Source organism: Hemiscyllium ocellatum, chromosome 8 (assembly GCF_020745735.1).
Source record: "Hemiscyllium ocellatum isolate sHemOce1 chromosome 8, sHemOce1.pat.X.cur, whole genome shotgun sequence".
Lineage (NCBI taxonomy): Eukaryota > Metazoa > Chordata > Chondrichthyes > Orectolobiformes > Hemiscylliidae > Hemiscyllium > Hemiscyllium ocellatum.
This window is the reverse complement of record NC_083408.1, coordinates 91,914,502-91,933,523: the sequence shown is the minus strand read 5'-3', so window position 1 is coordinate 91,933,523 and position 19,022 is coordinate 91,914,502. Positions and strand designations below refer to the sequence as shown.

At 39.4% G+C, this 19,022-nt stretch overlaps 1 protein-coding gene across 1 annotated transcript in view; it reads left to right on the top strand.

The window, feature by feature from the left end:
* The window catches only part of asb2a.1 (ankyrin repeat and SOCS box containing 2a, tandem duplicate 1), a 44,468-nt gene that overhangs the window by 21,905 nt on the left and 3,541 nt on the right, over nt 1-19,022 (top strand). Inside the window, exons 5-9 of the mRNA XM_060828555.1 lie at nt 58-213; nt 885-1,130; nt 3,117-3,288; nt 7,113-7,668; nt 13,155-13,308. Of these exons, the coding sequence (XP_060684538.1) occupies nt 58-213; nt 885-1,130; nt 3,117-3,288; nt 7,113-7,668; nt 13,155-13,308 (1,284 nt within the window). The remainder of the gene's footprint in view (nt 1-57; nt 214-884; nt 1,131-3,116; nt 3,289-7,112; nt 7,669-13,154; nt 13,309-19,022) is intronic.

The window sequence follows — 19,022 nt, the reverse complement described above, 5'->3', positions numbered from 1 at the left end:
AAAATTATATAGCTGTTTATGAGATTTGAGATGACATGTTTCTTTATTTTCTAATAGCTTATCCTGGAACTGTAGACTGTCGCACACTGGCAGAAGAAACTCCTTTATTCTTAGCAACATGCAGGGGGAACTTGGAATGCATGAAATGTTTACTAGAAGCAGGAGCAGAATGCGACATCTCGAGTAAGGCAAAAGAAACTGCGCTCTACAAAGGTAACATAAAACGGATGAGTACATAAAATTGAGTACATTCCTACATATGAATTTGGGAAGGTGGTGTTGTAATATAATGTCATTGGACTAATAGCCCAGAGTCACAGACGAAGTCCTTGTTTAGTCCCACTGCAGCAGATAGTGAACTTTGAAATCAATAAAAATCTGGAATGAACATCTAGTTTCATGATGGTGGTATAACTGTTGTTGATTGTCATGAATAGCCATTGATTAATTAATGTCATTTTAGGGAACAAAATCTAGCATTCTTACCTATTTGGCCTACATGTGACTCCAGATCCACAGGAATATGATTGACTCTTAACTTCCCTCTCAAATAACAAATTACCTAGTTAGATCAAGGGCAATTAGAGAGGATCAAAAAATGTTCCAGCCAATGATTTTTTTCAAAAATCACATCTGTTAGGTTGCTAAAAGCTGAATAGTTATATGTATTGTTCTGGAAATATATGTGTAACAAAACAATGTATTTCCTTCTCACAGTATCCTATCCTAAATTCATCTTGCAGTGTATAATTATAGAACATGTACAACTGGAGTAGATTAGCAGAATTGTTACACAACCTCAGAATCTGATTCTGAAGCACTAAATAAAATAATCCTAACATCATAAACATTTGCTTTAAATTTCAAGTTATTTCTGTTAACAGCCTGTGAACATAAAAATGTGGAAGCTGTTAAACTTCTGATACAATATAATGCTGATGTGAATCACCGCTGCAACCGTGGGTGGACTGCTCTTCATGAGGCTGCGATACGAAATGATCTAGACATCATGGAAGCTCTGCTCATGGCTGGTGCCAAGATTGAAGCAACAAATATTTATGGAATCACTCCATTATTTGTTGCAGCACAAAGTGGACAACTGGAATCTTTGCGTTTTCTCACAAAGCATGGTAAGTAGGATTGTGTCTTGATGGGAAGTTACTAAGAAGTTGCCCATTAAATTGTTGTGTGAAAGGTAGTGAATTATGAGGGTTTTTGACAGAGTATATTAGGAGAATCATTTTTCAGTGGCATAAAGTGTTGGTTACCAATTGGGCATGGATTTAAGATCATTTGCAAAAGAACCAAATGCATGATGAGAATGTCCTTATGAAATGATTTGTTATGATTGGGAATACACTGCCTGACAGGGAATTGGAAGCAGATTCCAGTCATCTGCCAGCCTTTGGTACAGGATGAAAGCCCAATTGCCTGCCAGGAAGAGCTGTTCAACAACCCTACCCTACCCATATAAGAGATCTTGTGTACATTCTTTGGACCAGATGTTCTGGGTTCAAGTCCCACCTCAGGACTTGATGGCCTTGGAATTAACAATCTGTAATTCTTCTGATCTGCTTGTGATAGGCTGTAAGAGAAGCTAGTATCTCCAGAACTGTAAGGTCAACAGCCTACTTATCTTATGAGACAACACGCGTTCTTGCTAAGAGCACACATCATCCTTGATCTGAGGGACTACCACAAAAGTATATAAGACACTGACATATCCACTTGGCCTGTTATATAATCAAATTGGCTAAGCGGGTTGACCTTACTGCTTCCACTCCACAACCAGCAAGATAATCTGCAGGCAGACACTCTTCAACCGTGTCACCATTTTCTGACTGCACCATCAAAACCACCTTGCCTAGGCTGGTTAGATTACGCCCAGTCTCTTTTCCTGTTGGTTTCCTCACTGAGGGCTTGAATGGGTGAAACAGTGAAATTCTAGCTTGGTTGTTGTGCTGTTGTCCTCTGTGTTGAGGGCAGTCCTAGCTCTGCACAAAATCAAATTAAAAAGTATTGCAAAACTATGCAGCCAGACTACTGAAAAGCAAAATGTAAAGTTGGTCCTCTTCAGTCAGCTGCTGAAGAACATCGGTAGAAATGGTTTTAAAAGCTACCCGAGAGCCTCTATGCAGACTGGCTGCTACACATGTTTAACACAGGTTTTATAACAGCTTGGTCATTGAACTTGCCCCTGTAAGATCTCCTCACCTAACACTGCAATCCCCTAAGGTTTCCTCCAGTGGGTATCCAGCGTTATGTCTCACCTGTGCTGCCCCCTGTCTGAGTGTTTGCGGGTCAAACTCATGACATTTTATGTTCTTCTTCTTACACCTTTGGAATCTGTTCCTTCAGTTGAAAACATCAATGTGGTCACTTGCTCATGGTCGAACCCTTTTGAAGGCTGCACCTGAAATTTGCCTCCCTCCTGTGATTCATTGGAATTATTTACCAGCAATGTCAGTGATGCTTAAAGGAAATGATCTCCGCCTTTTTATGTCCCAGCTTTGGAGTGAATCTTTGAGACGACTGACTTGATGGATTTTCACACCCTGCTTGTGCTGCTCCCCTTTTGCAAACAGCCATCAATGGTTGCTTCCTTTCTTTTAATACACTGACTTTCATGGAATTGTTTTCCATGCAGATGCAATGTGCTAATTTTATTGTCACGTTGGCATGCAAATAAAATTATGCTGCAGTCACTGTGCATTTAATTTCGGTGTACAAGGTGGAATGGGCCTGGGATGCCATGATATACATTATATAACCTCACAGCAGCATTATGGTCCCAAAGACTTCAGCAATTTAATTTTAATTTATTACTTATAACTCGGAATCACCTTGTTAAAGAAGTAACCACTCTAAAAGGAGTGAGTGTTTATAGTTCTAGAAAGTGAGTATTTTGAAAACGCCTTTGCTTAATATTGTCCTGAACTTCAGAAGAACAAAATAAAAATTGTAAACTAAATTAAACATTTTAAGCATTTATGTTTTCAAAGTGCATATGAGATTAGCTAACTATTTGACAGTATACTCTACCAGTTGAGTAAAATTGCTCTTATCTTTCTGATAATAGCTGTATGTTACAGTTTGCTGTCCATTACAATCCTTAGGTGCAAATATCAATACACAAGCCAGTGATAATGCCTCGGCATTGTATGAAACCAGCAAGAATGAGCATGAAGAAATTGTGGCTTTTCTTCTTTCACAAAATGCTGATGCAAACAAAGGAAGTAAGGATGGTTGGCTGCCCCTTCACATTGCTGCTGCAAGGGGCAATATGGCGTAAGTTGTAAGGCACAAAACAACACAGAGTTTAAAATATTGTGCAAATTTCAATGGGCTGGGTTCAGTCCTCTGAGCTTTATTTTCAACCTTGTTATTCAAAGAAAATCACAACGGAGAGCTCCCTTATTGAGTTCCTTAATGTGGATCTGATTTGGAGACTGCGCAGATGTCTGAATATATTCACTGATGGTAACTAAAAATTTGAGTCATCCACTTAAGTGCATCAAAATGCAGCATTTGCCCATTACTGACTTGTAAAAGAGAGGCATTTATAGAATTCTGCAAAGTATTATATTACATCATTATGACTACTTAATGCTTCCAGCTAAACTTCCATAAAAAATTTATACATTGATAATAGGATTCATAAATCAGGGTTAGAAATGTGTATGACAGTTAATTTTCCAGAATAATCTGCAGTGTAGTACAGATTTACTGATTCAAATGATGACCACTCTTAATAACACATTATCATTTCCTAAAGACTGCTAGGTGATAACCAGCATTAAACATTACACATGCTGCTGTGTACATTATATACTATTGGCTGCTCTTTAGCTATATAAATTACAGATAGCTTGTATGTTACCATGAAACCTTCCTGGTGTTAGTCCAAAACTGACAAATCCTCACCTAATTTCTTTCTCTAACTATAACAAGCCAAGCTAGAAGTGAAAATGAATGAAAAGGAATTAGGAAGTAAGTTACTGGATTTCATGGTTTGTAGAGCCTGGTATTTATGTTGGAGGCATTGGTCTCAAGCCATAGACTAAAAGAAATCGTAAGGAAGTGCTACCCCTACTCCAATTGATTGGAATCACTGGCAATGAAAGTACTGTTTCTTCATGCTTTCTAATTAAATAAAATAATATATTTGAATTTGTGCCAACGAATAAAATCTGTCCAATGCAGCTTTTTCAACTAAACAAGAAACACACCTCAAATAAACAAATTGCATCATTATCAGATCTTTGAGAGACATGTGAGCAGAGAAACCTATCTTCCAGTCAATGGTTTGGCCCTTGAGTTGTATATATTTCTTATGTATAATTTCAATGAAATTTTGAAGGAATTGATTATTCAATTTCTAGGCCAATATATGTAATGATATAAATATAACATTTTGTACATAACAGCAACATGTTTTTTTCAGTCTGCAAAATTCCGATACAATTTATGTTGATTCACCTTTCCCCACTTCCTGTCACTATGTTTGTTCTAAGCGTAGAGCATGAGCCTCAGAAACCATCTTCCTTAATTGATTCATTAGAAGAGAATTATAGGTTTAAAAAGAAAAATAATGGAAAATGCTGGATTTTGGAAGTAAATGCTGATAAGCTTGCTGCACATTCTCAAGACTTTTGGTCCTGGTCTCATAGAGAAGAGTTCCATCGCTGAAAAAATGGTGGGCTGTCCATTAATCAGAAATTAAAGCTCAGAGGTTCTGGAACAGGAATTAAACACATGTCAAATCCAACCATATTAACAGAGGAGAAACAAGGAGAAGGCAGCTAATTAGTTTGCAAGAAGTACCTTGGTCATTTCAATATTATAGTAAGGCTGTTGCCATCATTTCAAGCCAATTCATTTTTTTTTACAAATGGTGGTTGAGCTTCCCAGGCTATGGGAAACAGGGCAACTGAAAGGAGGTGAGAGAAGGACAATAGAATCCATGAGCTAAGCATCTTTACAGCACTTTTTGTGGGCTAAGAGAAACATAAGTATTTTCGTTAGGCCCAATGTGATACACAGTAAACCCACTCTCAAGTTCTATCTGTTTTGTCCATTCATGGGCAGTTTTGGTTCCCTTAACCACCATTCTGACCATCCTGATTACTATGGGACTAGTCTGAACATAATCAGACCTTCCCACCACATTATATATCCTGTTTCCCCAAACTCTCTTCAGTCAGAATGCCACTGACTACAATTAGATGGAATTTCATGACATCTACATGATTTCTTCAGCTGCAACCGTACATTTTCAGGCTTTGTCACTCAGCATTCAAGAGGCCATTGGATGATGCTTTGGATAGAGATAGTGTGAAAAGGTATGGGGGAAAAGTAGGGGATTGACACTAGGAAATGATGCTTGTTTGAAGGGTTGATGCAGTCACAGTGGGTCAAATGACTTCCTTCTGCACTGTAACAATTGTGTGATTCTATGAGTAGATCTCCAGCCTGTCAGTCAGACTATTGGCGGTCAAGAACCTGATAGAAAAAAAATGCAGCAGAACCCACACGGAATTTAACTCCAGATCGTAAGATGTCAGAGGAGAGGTAGGCCGTTCAGCCCATTGAGTCTGCTTTGCTATTCAATGAGATCATGGCTGGTTTGATGTCCTCAACTCCATCTTCCTGCCTTTTTCAATAACTCTTGATTCCCTTACTCTTTAAAAATCTGCCAAACTCAGCCTTGAGTATACTTAATGACCCAACCTTAACAATGTTCTGGGATGAAGAATTCCACAGATTCACAGCTCTCTAAGAGAAGAAGTTCTTCTTTATCTGCATCTTAAATATGTGCTCCCTTATACTGAGATTATGCCCTCTAGTCCCAGACCCTTCTGCAAGGGTGACAACTTCCCTGTTAAGCCCCCTACGATTCTTGCACATTTCAATAAAGTCGCCTCTCATTCTTCTAAGTTCCAATGAGTATCATGAACTTTGCTTGGCCATTCCTTTCTGACAGCAAAATTGAGGCTAGTTTTGGTTGTTTCGGCTCAAAACATTAGAATTTAATTAGACCAAAGACAAATCCATGAAAGATGATCAAATATAAATTACGGACAAATACATTAAAACTGTACAGCTACAGAACCTCTTGGTGCTTTGCAAATAAGATTGTTTTCTAATGTAGAGATATTTTTAAGAAGAATAAATAATATGCAAAATAAATGTCATTTTTTTCCTGTAGTCTAAACAACAAACAAAAATCTAGTTTGTCCAAGCAATGGAAGAGCACTTCAAAACTATTATATTCTAAAGTCCTTTGATCCACATTTGTCTGTTCAAGAGAGGTGTAAAGAGAATGATGAGCACTGACAGGTGTCTTCTGAAATCAGACGTCTGTGAGGTCCACTAGACAATAAAATGAGAGCTTTAGGCCAGTTCAGAAAGATGATGCTGAATCACTAGGAGCCATCTTATTTCGGGGAAGTAAATAATCTACTGATGCAGGGAATCATAGTATGTGACTTTATTTTGTTTTACATAAAAATATATTGTGCTCATGAAATTCTGATTCTTACCATAACTTATACTTTATACTAATTTACTGTAAAATAAAACAGCTTAATGATTCATTTCATTGATTTGATTTGTTATTGTCACATATACTGAGATACAGTGAAAAGTATTGTTTTGAGTGCTAACCAGACCAATAATACCTTACATAAGTACTTCAGAGTAACAGAACAGAATGCAAAATATAGTGTCACAGCTACAGAGAAGGTGTGGAGAAAGATAAACTCTAATTTATGAAAGGTCTGATCATAAGTGTGATAATAGCGGATGTTTGTTCAATTCACTATAGAGCAAAGTACACAAAATCCAATTCATGTTTAACAAACTCGCTTTTCTCTATTGAGTGAGCAGCTTTCATACAGTATGAGTCAACCTGCACAACAGTAATGTTTACATCACTTCTCAGAGTGACTGATGCTCCAAACCCTGTGAATGCAAAGGCAAATTCATCACCCCAAGTTATGTATTGACACTCATGCCTATTGTAACTAATTCTTTTCAAAGTAACTGATTTATCCATTGCAGGCTATTGTTGATGCTGAACCGTAATGCAAATGCGGTTTGTTTATGTTCAGGATAGTTCAGATGTTGATTCCCGTTACCAGCAAAGTCCGGGTGAGGCGCAGTGGAATTAGTCCCCTTCATCTTGCTGCTCAACACAATCGAAATGATATTGTTGAAGAACTGATTGAAGCTGGATATCCTATCGATGCCCTCTTGTCACCAGAAAGATCCCGGCTGTTTGAAGATAAACGTACTTCAGTTTTGTATTTTGCTGTTTACAATAATAATGTAGAAACCACAGAAATGTTGCTCAAGGCTGGAGCAAATCCTAATGTCGATCTGATAAACCCCCTTCTAATCTCTATCCGACATGGCTCCATCAAAAACATAAAGCTGCTCATAAAATATGGAGCCAACATCAATGCTTATATTCCAACGCATCCGACTTCCTTCCCAGCAACGATCATGTTTTCTATGAAGTACCTCACTTTGTTGAAGTTAATTATGGATTTTGGTGGTGATGGAGAGGCATGTTTTAAATGTGTGTATGGAAGTCATCAACATCCAGAGCAAGAGCAGAGAAGAGACGATATACAAATGGAGCGTAAAAAGCCCAGACCTGTACAAGTAAGCTCTGAAAATAACTTTCCATTCTCATTTAAATTATGATGAGTTATTATCTAACTTTTCAGGCAAGTATTTACAATGTAATTAGTGAGTCTTCAACACAAATGCGCATATGAATGTTATCCTGAAGCATGGAATGATGAGCAATAATTAGTAGTTTGAGAAAAACCATTTATTGCCAGTCTGCATGAAATGCTATTAGAGGGTTGCTTCTGAAGTATTTATATCAATAGCGGATGTGAAACCGGAATGTTGCAACATTGTTCCATGGGAGAAATGGTGACATAGGAAGGAAAAAGAGAGGTAGTTTTAAAATGTTCTTCATGGAATTTTTCCTTTTGAAGGTGATCAGTCCTAGACCAAGGTTTCGATAGTAGTCACGATTTGGAGATGTCAGTGTTGGACTGGGGTGCACAAAGTTACAAATCACACAACACCAGGTGATTGTCTTAACAGGTTTATTTGGAAGCACTACCTTTCGGAGCTCCGCTCCTTCATCAGGTGAGTGGCGCTCCTAAAGCTAGTGCTTCCAATTAAACCTATTGGACTATAACCTGGTGTTGTGTGATTTGTAACTTTGACCAAGGTTTAATTGCCTATGGCCTGGTCAGACTTGCAGTCTTGTTAAAGCCCTCAGTGGAACTAATGACAGCTCTCAACTAACAAAAGAACCGAACAGCATGAAGTTGGTAGAATTCCAAGGTGGGTTGGGAACTCCCCTAGAAATTATGTACAGGAACTATATGAAAATATGTTTGATTCACCCATCTACACCTGGACTTTGAGCACAACTTTCTGGAATGGAAAGGTGGGAGAAGACCCAGATTTTGAACCAAATTCCACCTTCCCTTCTTCAGAAGTGGGCTTTCTGCCCTGTCTATATTCTCCCTGCCTGAAAATTTACAGCACCTATAACTCCCAGAAAGAAATAAAACTATTATACATAGATTTTACATCTAAACAGCTGGTAACAAAAACAGAAAATCCTTGGAATACTCAGCAGACCTGAAAGCAGCTGCACAGACAGAAATAGAGCTAACTTTTCATTTGATAAATTTTTGTCAGGTTGAAAGATCATCAACCTGAAATGTTAACTCTGTTCTCTCTTCATTGATGATGTACAGCGTATTCTCATATTTCCAGTTATGCACTATTCTTAATTCCATATGTTTGTCTTTTGACATCCTTTAAGATAACAGACTAAGCAGAGAAAATTCCCAGACTGTTAATTTTGGAAACATTAGACTGAATTCTTTAACTCAAAGCTTAGATTTGCTTTGTTTTTATGATCTGATATCCAATTGACTCAATATTTTAGATAAAATCTTGTTTTTTACACTTTTACTGGGACATCTTATAGTCTGAATAACCAGTTTGTAAAACTTAAAATAAGACAGTGAATCATGTACAGTCTGAACCAATCCTGAGCTCTGTATATACTTGAGAGCTGTGTATCAGGGCTATTTGAAGACTGTCACCAAGGAGACCTTAACACTATACTTTGAGAAAGTATATAGAATAAACCAAGCGTTCTGACAAGTTAAAATATCTAAGTAGAGTAATGAATTTTAAAGTAATACCGCCCATATAATATTTTTTTGATCTGTGCAACACTTTGGATTTGAACTGAAGTGTTGACGTTGCATGCATCTGACTGATCCATCTACTTTCACAACCAGCCAGATTTCAAATGAACATAGTTATGTTTATGCCTTAGGAACAAGCAATGTCCACACACATTCACAAACATCAATTAAAGTTAAGTGCTCATCAGAAAAAGAAAACATGTTGGAATTAAATCAACAGAAACTTGAATATTGGCTGAGCGATATGCAGTCAATTCTTGAATTATTACTTCCTCCTCTGAAACCTCACAGATAAAATGATAAGTTGTCTACTAAAAAAAAAGTTATTTTCGAAGTGGGATTCCAAATAAATCTTGAGCACAGTTTCTTTGCTGAGCAGCCACTGCCAGATCTGTTCATCTAGTTTCCAGCCAAAAGATTACCAATTAAGTGACCATAGATCTCAGCTCCCTCTGCTGGATCTATGTCTGTAACTGCAGAATATCATTTTCAACGCAGTAAGTGATTGGTTTTTCCTACAGGAAAAATCTAGGGTCATAATTCTGTGAACTATACAAATACAGTGATTTAAAACATTTTACAATAGCAATACATGCACCCCTAAACTATAAACCTCTAGCCTTTCATTCTCCTTGCTGCTTCAAAGCTCTCAAGGTCTGAATGACCTTGCCTCCCACCACTATCTCCTTCTACCCTTCCTAACATCATGACCGGGGATGCTTACACAGTTTTCAACATAATTAAGAAATTGCCGGGTAACAAGCAATATGTACCACCTAATTGATATGTGGCAGGTAACATTCACACCATGAAAATGCCAGCATGAATCATCTCCAACAAGAGAGAAGCTAACTTCCACCCCTTGACACTCAATGACATTGCCATAATTAAGACTCACCACGCCCCATCCTCATCCTTCCCCATTCATACTTCCTGGGTTACAGAAAATGAACTGGACCAGCCATACAAACATGGCTTGAAATGCATATGAGAGGTAGGAGTTCTGGCCAGAAACTCACTTCCAGACACTCCCCAAAATCCAGCATGTATAAGACAAAATTGAAGTGGAATACTCTTCATCTGTTTGGTTGTATAATACTTCAACAACAGTCAAGAAACTTAAAGTCCTCTGAGACAAAGCTTCTTGCTTGATTGGGATCACATCCACCACCTTCAACATTCACTTCCTCGACCAATGGGACAGCAGTGAGTATTACAGGATAGTACATTGCAACAACTCACCAAGGCCCTTTGGAAAGTACCTTCCAAACCCAGAACCTCTACCACCTAGAAGGACAAGGGCAAGAGATGAATGAGAACATCAACATCTGAAAGTTTCCTTCCAAACCGTGTTCTGTTCTGATGGAATTATATCATTCCTTCAATACTGTTGAGATAATATTCTTTATTAATGTTTTTTGACATGGTAAATGGAATTTCCATGGAAACTATCAGAATGTGAGCTTGATTGGTAAGATCCTAATGCACACTGTAGTGACCAGCAGTGAAACATATCCTTCCAACAGTAAATTTTGTTGGTAAATTGTTAATGTTTTGTTGAAAGGTGCCATTTTGTCTAGAATTATATGTTGATTAAAGGGTTCCAAATAACTATAAGTTCTTACAGAACTCTGAACTTGTCAGATCAATAATGGAAAGCACGACAGAGTATTGGACCGTAACAAATTTTGTGACAGGATATTGAACCATGATATAAGAGATTTCAGAATATCTGACAAATGTATATGGTCTCATGAAATATTGAAGGGTCCTGAAGAAGGGTTACATCTGAAACGTCAACTTCTGCACCTCCTGATACTGTCTGGCTTGCTGTGTTCTTCCAGCCTCCTGCCTGTCTACTTTGATTCAAGCATCTGCAGTTTTGTTGTTTCAGGAAATATTGGATATTTCCAAAAGGCCTCAAAGGTTATTGGACAGTGACATTGGTCCTCACAATAAATTTAATCTTAGAATTGAACAACAAAGTCTAGAATACTGAAGTACAATCTCACAAAATATTGGCTAGTTACATAATTTGTTAAAGTGTTGTTAGGTGTGGACCTTATTTGAAATTCATTGTTTTGGAAGTCATCTCAGGATCATGTTTCAAAGACAGTTTCACATTTTTAAAGTGCTATCTGGGAAGTGGGCAGGACAGGGAACTCACTCACTGCCAAACAACAACCCATTAACTTCATTTAGGAGCATTTAGGGTGCTCAGGAATATGATTTTTCAAAGCTTATTTCAGCAATCAGCCTGGTGTACATCAGTACACAGCTGTCTGGTTTGCCACAGGGCCAGAGAAAAATTCACCTTGTGACTGGGGAGGCCAGGGAGGCAGTTCCTGCCTTCTAGAAGCTCATGGTGCCAATATTTGGGTGTTCAGCTTGCCTCTATTCAGGTGATAAATTTTCAAGTAGGACACTTTTATTTAAAAATAGTTGCAAAACACTAGGGGGACTTTGTATCTGTTCTGGTATTAAACAAAAAAAATGCAAAGAACTGCAGATGCTGCAAGTTAGAAGCAAAAACAAAAATTGCTGTCAAAACACAGCAGGTCTGGTAGCATCTGTGGAGAGAAAGCAGAGTTAATGTTTCAGGTCCAGTGTCCATTCTTCAGACCTGCTGAGTTTTTCTATTTTTGCTCCATTGTGGTATTGTTTCTGCAACTCTATTTTGAAGATTTTACCCATAGTTTCAAGGAATATTGAATAGTCATTATAAAACTGCATGGAGAATTGATAATACAATGGGTCCACACTGGATATTGGATAGTGATAGCTGACCAAGTCAGAATGTTATATAGGCATGTACAAGACCTCACAAAGTATTGGATAATGACCTGGGCCTTGATAAGACAGTAGAATGAGTAAATGCTTCAGTAGTCGTTCAATGGGTAACACTTTTGGTCTTGCACCGATTGATTTTAGGCTTGAATTCCACTTGAGCACAAATCAAAAAACTAAAATTCCAGTGCATAACTTTAGATGTTCTGCATTGGAGGGAGTGCCTTCTTTTTAAATGTGATGTTATACTGGTGCCCCATCAGTCGGTTTTGATGGATTCAAGAATCCTACAGCAGTATTTTGCAGATGGAACAGGCGGGTTATCTGGTTTCCTAACCAATATTCAACCCCCCACCCACCCCCAAACACCATCACAAAAACAGATTACCTAGTTGCTATCACATTGCAACTTGTGAGAGTTTTCCACGTGCATGATTCCCTGCTGCATTCCCCACAATGCAACAATGATGACTCAACAATAAGTATTCAATTGGCTGCAAAACACTGAGAGGTCCATCTTCAAATACAAGTCTTTCTTCTGTCACATGAGAAAATAAGGCCACACAGCTCATCAGGCGATGACTTTGAATTTTGCAGGAACTGATTCATTTGATTTGCGCATACAGTAAGCACAAAAATTTAATCCATGTAGAAAGAAAATTGTCCAAATCTGTATTAGAATGGACAGATTCAAAATTGGCACATGCATTAATTAGGTAACCCAGGCTTGACTTAGTAGGTGAAGTAGCATCACAACATTAAACATGGGGCTCTTGTGATGAAGTGGTCATGTGCCTAGGTTGAAGTCCAATTTACTCCAGTGGTGTGTCATAACCTCTCCAAGCAGGTTGATTAGAAATTGTTTTTCACACAAGTAAACACAGGGCTTTTGTGGTGAAATGGTAGTGTCCCTGCCTCTGAGCCAGAAGACCCAGGTTCAAGTCCCACCTGTTTTAGTGATGTATCATTACATCCCTGAACAAGTTGATTAAAAACACGACACAAAATTAAGCAATATGATGGAATATTAACATATCTTGGACTAATTATTACTGTATAATTGCACAGGAACAATACTGATTACTTAATTTCTCTAATGGTCCAATTCTCCAGTTTTGTGAAATGGTGTCTACACCTGGAATCTACAGATGGGCTGGGCCAATCATTGATGTCTTACTTGACTATGTTGGAAATGTGAATCTCTGCAGTAAACTGAAGGAACATCTCGACAGTTATGATGAATGGGCGACTATCAAGACAAAATCAGGCAAGTTCACACAAATAGTGTCAAAACCTCTCAGAATTGTTTAGTTATACTCATAGCTTTCAGTGGAAACTATGTAAAATTGTGTTATAATTGTATATATTTATTTGTTTTGAATAAGTAATCAAATATTTTAGTGAATATGTAAGTGATGGCCACCCACAATAGAAAAAACCTTGCCCACTGTTGACCTTGTAGTTGACTCCCAATTGGCAGAAATCGTTTTCCAGTTGAAGGGATTGAAAAGCAAAGTAATAAATTAGATAAAGGTACTATCTGTTCCAATAGGTAGACAACGTCACAAACTACATTCCTGCCCACTGTCAATTAATTCTGCAAAGTGCAATGGACGGTGTATTGGTGAAAATAGAAAGTGGTGCTGGGGAGGGTGGTGGTCAAGGAGAAATCACTTCCTGACCTCATTACAGCCATCAAACATAGACAAAAGAGCTTAATTCCAGAGGTGACAGAAGAAAGACAACTTTTGACATCAAAACCATGTTGACAGACTGTGGTGTTAAGGAGCCCCATCAAAACTGTTGTCAACCCAACAATCTTCAGCTGCTTCATCAATGACCCTCCCTCCATTATAAGGACAGAAGTGGGGATATTCACCACAATGTTCAGTACCATTTGTGACTCTTCAGATACTGAAACAGAACATATCAAAATGCAACAAGATCTGGACAATATCTAGGCCTGGGCTGACAAGTGCTTAAAATGTGTTGCTGGAAAAGCACAGCAGGTCAGGCAGCATCCAAAGAGCAGGAGAATCGATGTTTCGGGCATGAGCCCTTCTTCGGGAATGCCGGAAACGTCGATCTCCCCCTGCTCTTTGGATGCTGCCTGACCTGCTGCGCTTTTCCAGCAACACATTTTCAGCTCTGATCCCGCGTCTGCAGTCCTCATTTTCTCCTGTGCTGACAAGTGGCAAGTAATATTTGCACCATGCAAATGCCAGGCTATGATCATCATTAATAGGAGACAATCTAACTCCTACCCTTGACATTTAATGGTATTACCATCAGTGAATTCCCCCACTGTCAACATCCTGGGGTTATCATTGATCAGAAACCCAACTGGACTCATTGTATAAACACAGTGGTTAGAAGAGTAGGTCAGAGGCTAGGAATACTGTGCTGAGTAATTCACCTCCAGACTCTGCAAAGCCTGCCGAATATCTACAAGGCACAAGTCAGGAGTGCAATGGAATAGTCTCCACGTTCTGGATGAGTGTAGCACCACTAACATTCAAGAAGCTTGATACTATCCAGGACAAAGCAGCCTACTGAACTGGCACTGCATCCACAGACATCCACTCCTTCCACCATAGATACTCAGTAGCAGCAGTATATACTCTCTATAAGATGCACTGCAGAGATTCACCAAGGTTCCTCAGACTGCACCTTCCAAACCCATGACTGCATCTATCCAGAAGGGCAAGGGCAGCAGATATAGGGGAACACCACCATCTTCAAGTTCCCCTGCAAACCACTGACCATCCTGACTTGGAAATACATCACCATTTCTGCACTGTCGCTGGGTCAAAATCCTGGAATTCCCTCCCTAATGGCATTGTGGGTCAACCCACAGCAGGTGGACTGCAGCGGTTCAAGAAGGCAGCTCACCACCACCTCTCAAGGATAACCATGGATGGGCAATAAATGCTGGCCAGCCAGCGATGCCCACATCCCACAAATGAATAAATTTTTAAAGAATGGGATTCAGGAATAAAACTTTCCACTGATTGGTGTCATATCTGTCATATTGGAAGGTGATTGTGGTTGTTGGAGGTCAGTCATCTCAGCTCCAGGACATGTCCGCAGGAGTTCCTCAGGGTAGTGTCCTCGGCCCAAACATCCTCAGCTACTTCATTAACAATTTTCCTTACATCATAATGTCAAAAGTGGGGATGTTTGCCAATTACCACGTAATGTTCAGCCACCAATTGTGATTCCTCAGATACTGAAGCAGTTCATATCCAAGTGCAACAAGAACTGGACAACATAAGACCGTAAGACATAGGAGTGAAAGTAAGGCCAGTCAGCCCATAGTGTCCACTCCACCATTCAATCATGGATGATGGACATTTCAATGTCTCTTACCTGCATTCTCCCTGTATCCCTTATTTCCTTGTGAGATTAAGAATTTATTAATCTCTGCCTTGAAGACATTTAATGTCCAGGCCGCCACTGCACTCTGTGGCAATGAATTCCACAGGCCCACCACTCTCTGGCTGAAGAAATGTCTCCTCATTTCGGTTTTAAATTGACCCCCTCTAATTCTAAGGCTGTGCCCATGGGTCCTAGTATCCCTGCCTGACGGAAACAAATTCCTAGCTTCCACCCTATCTAAGCCATGCATTATCTTGCAAGTTTCTATTAGATCTCCCCTCAACCTTCTAAATTCTAATGAATAAAATCCCAGGATCCTCAGCCATTCATTGTATGTTAAGGCATACCATTTCAGGGATCATCCGTATAAATCTCCGCTGGACACGCTCCAGTGCCAGTATGTCCTTCCTGAGGTGTGGAGCCCAAACCAGAACACAGTATTCCAAATGGGGCCTAACCAGAGCTTTATAAAGTCTCAGTAGCACATTGCTTCTTTTACATTCCAACCCTCTTGAGTTAAACGATAACGTTACATTTGCTTTCTTAACCACGGACTCAACCTGCAAGTCAACCTTTAGAGAATCCTGGACTAGCACTCCCAAATCCCTTTGTAGTTTGGCTTTATGAATTTTTTCATCGTTTAGAAAATAGTCCATCCCTGTATTCTTTTTCTGAAGTGCAAGACCTCACATTTACTCATATTGAAATTCATCAGCCATTTCTTGGACCACTCTCCTAAACTATCTAACTCTTTCTGCAGCCCCCTCGTCAGAGTTACCTGCCTGTCCGCCTAATTCATATCATCTGTGAACTTCATCAGAATGCCCCCTGTCCCTTAATCCAGATCATTAATATATAAAGTGAACAGCTGCAGCCCCAACACTGAACCCTGCGGGACACTTGTTACTAGTTGCCCTTCTGAAAAAGAACCTTTTATCCCAACTCTCTGCTGTCTGTCAACCAATCCTCAATCCATGCCAGTAGCTCTCCTCGAACACCATGGGCCCTCACTTTACTCAGCAGCCACCTGTGAAGCAGCAAAACAAACGCCTTTTGGAAGCCTAGGTAGATAACATTCGCTGGATTTCCCCGGTCTAACCTATTTATTACCTTTTCAAAGATTCTAACATGTTTGTCAGGCACGACCTCCCCTTACAAAATCCATACTGACTTGGTCTAATCTGACCCTGCATTTCCAAGAATTTAGAAATCTCATCCTTAACGATGAATACTAGAATTTTACCTCCAACCGAGGTTAGGCTAATCGGCCTGTAATTTTCCATCTTTTGTCTTGATCCTTTCTTGAACAAGGGGGTTACAACAGCAATTTTCCAATCATCCGGGACTTTCCCTGACTCCAGTGATTTTTGAAAGATTACACCCAACGCCTCCACTATTTCTTTAGCCACCTCCCTCAGAACTCTAGGATATAGCCCATTGGGGCCAGGAGACCTATCAATTTTTAGACCATCTGGCTTTTCTAACACTTTCTCTTTTATATTGGCTTTGGCTGAAAAGTGGCAAGTAACATTTGTGCCACACAAATGCCAGGCAATAACCACCTCCAATAAAAGATAATCTAACCATCATCCCTTGATATTCAATGGTGTTGCCCTCACTGAATCCTCCAATATACTGGGGGTTACCATTGACCAGAAACTGACCTGGATCAGCCATACACATACAATGGCTAGTAGGACAGGCCAAAGACTAAGAATCCTGCAGAGAGTAACTCATCCCCTGACTCTGTAAAGCTTGTCTACAAGGCACAAATCAGAGTGTAATGGAAGACTCCCACTTAACTGGATAAGAACAACTTCAACAATACTCAATATTCAACATTCGGGAGAAGGCATCCTACGTGATTAGTACCACATCTACAAATATTCATTCACTCCACCTCAATGCTCAGTAGCAGCAATGTATACTATCTACTGTCACAAAGCTGGTCCTTTCTCAAAGTTACTGTGCCCTTGAGATTTTTCAGAGAGAGGGTAATTGGCCAGGCTCCAGCTAGGCTGGATTCAAAAGATTTATTGGGGCCCTTCTTTACCCCTAACAGATAATGCCTGTGGCCTAAGGCTTTGGTATCTTAAAAATAACTGGTATAGTCAAGGGGGCGTGGCCAGCTCCCTGGCTGCGCAGGTCGGTTCATTTCAGGGGTTAGTTGAGTCAGGATCACAGTTGAAACTGGAAGCTGTCTCCCTCCTTCTGCCCTTCTGACTTTGTAACCTGTAAGCTTTTTTGTGCCATTTTGACTCTGTGCTAAAGGGTCTGTTTATTGGGATTATTATAAGTCTTTTGGAACAATACCACTAAGCCACGATAGTCTGTCGAGTTTGGACAGGATAGGTTATTCGGCTATTCTATTTTTGGTTCGTTGTGTTTCATTCTGTAATTTTGTAAATTAATTCTGTTTGTTTAAAACTTGGCAGTTGGACCAGCTAATTCATTCCGGGAATATCCACTGTACACTTACCTGAAACAAATAGCAAAGTTAAGGTCTGGGCTATCAGCTTAGAAATGTTTTGAGGGGTCGGGCCCAGTCCATAACACTACAGATGCACTGCAGAAATTCAACAAAGGTGACAGCACCATCCGAAGCCATGACAATGACCATTGAGAAGGACAAGGGCAGTCAATACGTAGTAACACCACCACCTGTAAGTTCCCCTCCAAGCCACTCACCATCCTGACTTGGAAATATATCGCTATTCATTCAGTGTCAAAATCTTAGAATTCCCTTGCTAACAGCTTCATGGACCTTCCTGCAGAACAAGGATTGTAGCACTTCAAGAAAGTAGATCACCACCACTTCCTTAGAGGACACCAAGGGATGGACAATAAAATGATGGCCCAGCCAACAAATCCCATGAATTTGTGAAGAAAAAAAAAATCAGAGGATTCCAGAGGTTGCACTTCAGGAATGGAAAGAAAATGTATTTGACAAATATGAGTGGAACAAGATGAGAGTAGTTCAAACCAGCTAGGTGACAGTGGAGAGACATTGGAGGAGAAAGTTTATATGAATAATTATGTCAAAGGCTGTCGATAAGTTAAAGAAGACACGGGGGATAGATTATCTTGATCACGGCCACATTAAAAGTGACTTTGATCGTAGACATTTTGGTACTTTGTCAGGGAAGATACTCTTTTTGGAGGAATTCAATCATGCAGTTCTCAGACTGGAAAGTGATAACACTCACAGACTTTGGAGAGGAAGCGAGATTGGAAGTAGGTTGTTAACTTGCATGGATGGTGGGGCTGTGGGTTGAATATCTTTTAAGGGGTGATGATCCCAAATTTAAACGGGACAGGGACAAAGTTGTTTTCTATTGTAAAATTCAGTTGTTATTTTAATGTTCATTTATTTCCCCATAACGTGGTTTACCAAGTTATCACTTAAATATTGGTGAGCTAACACACTTTAAAAGAACACAGCTGGTAAAACAGATTTCAATTCAGTACCTAACAACCTGTTGTGAAAGTGAGATCCTGCACTAACCAAAACTACTAACTATTGCCTCATTATTCATTCAACCATGCATTTTATAAATACCAGAATAAATCCTGATGGAAAAAACCATAGCTGGAATTGAGAGG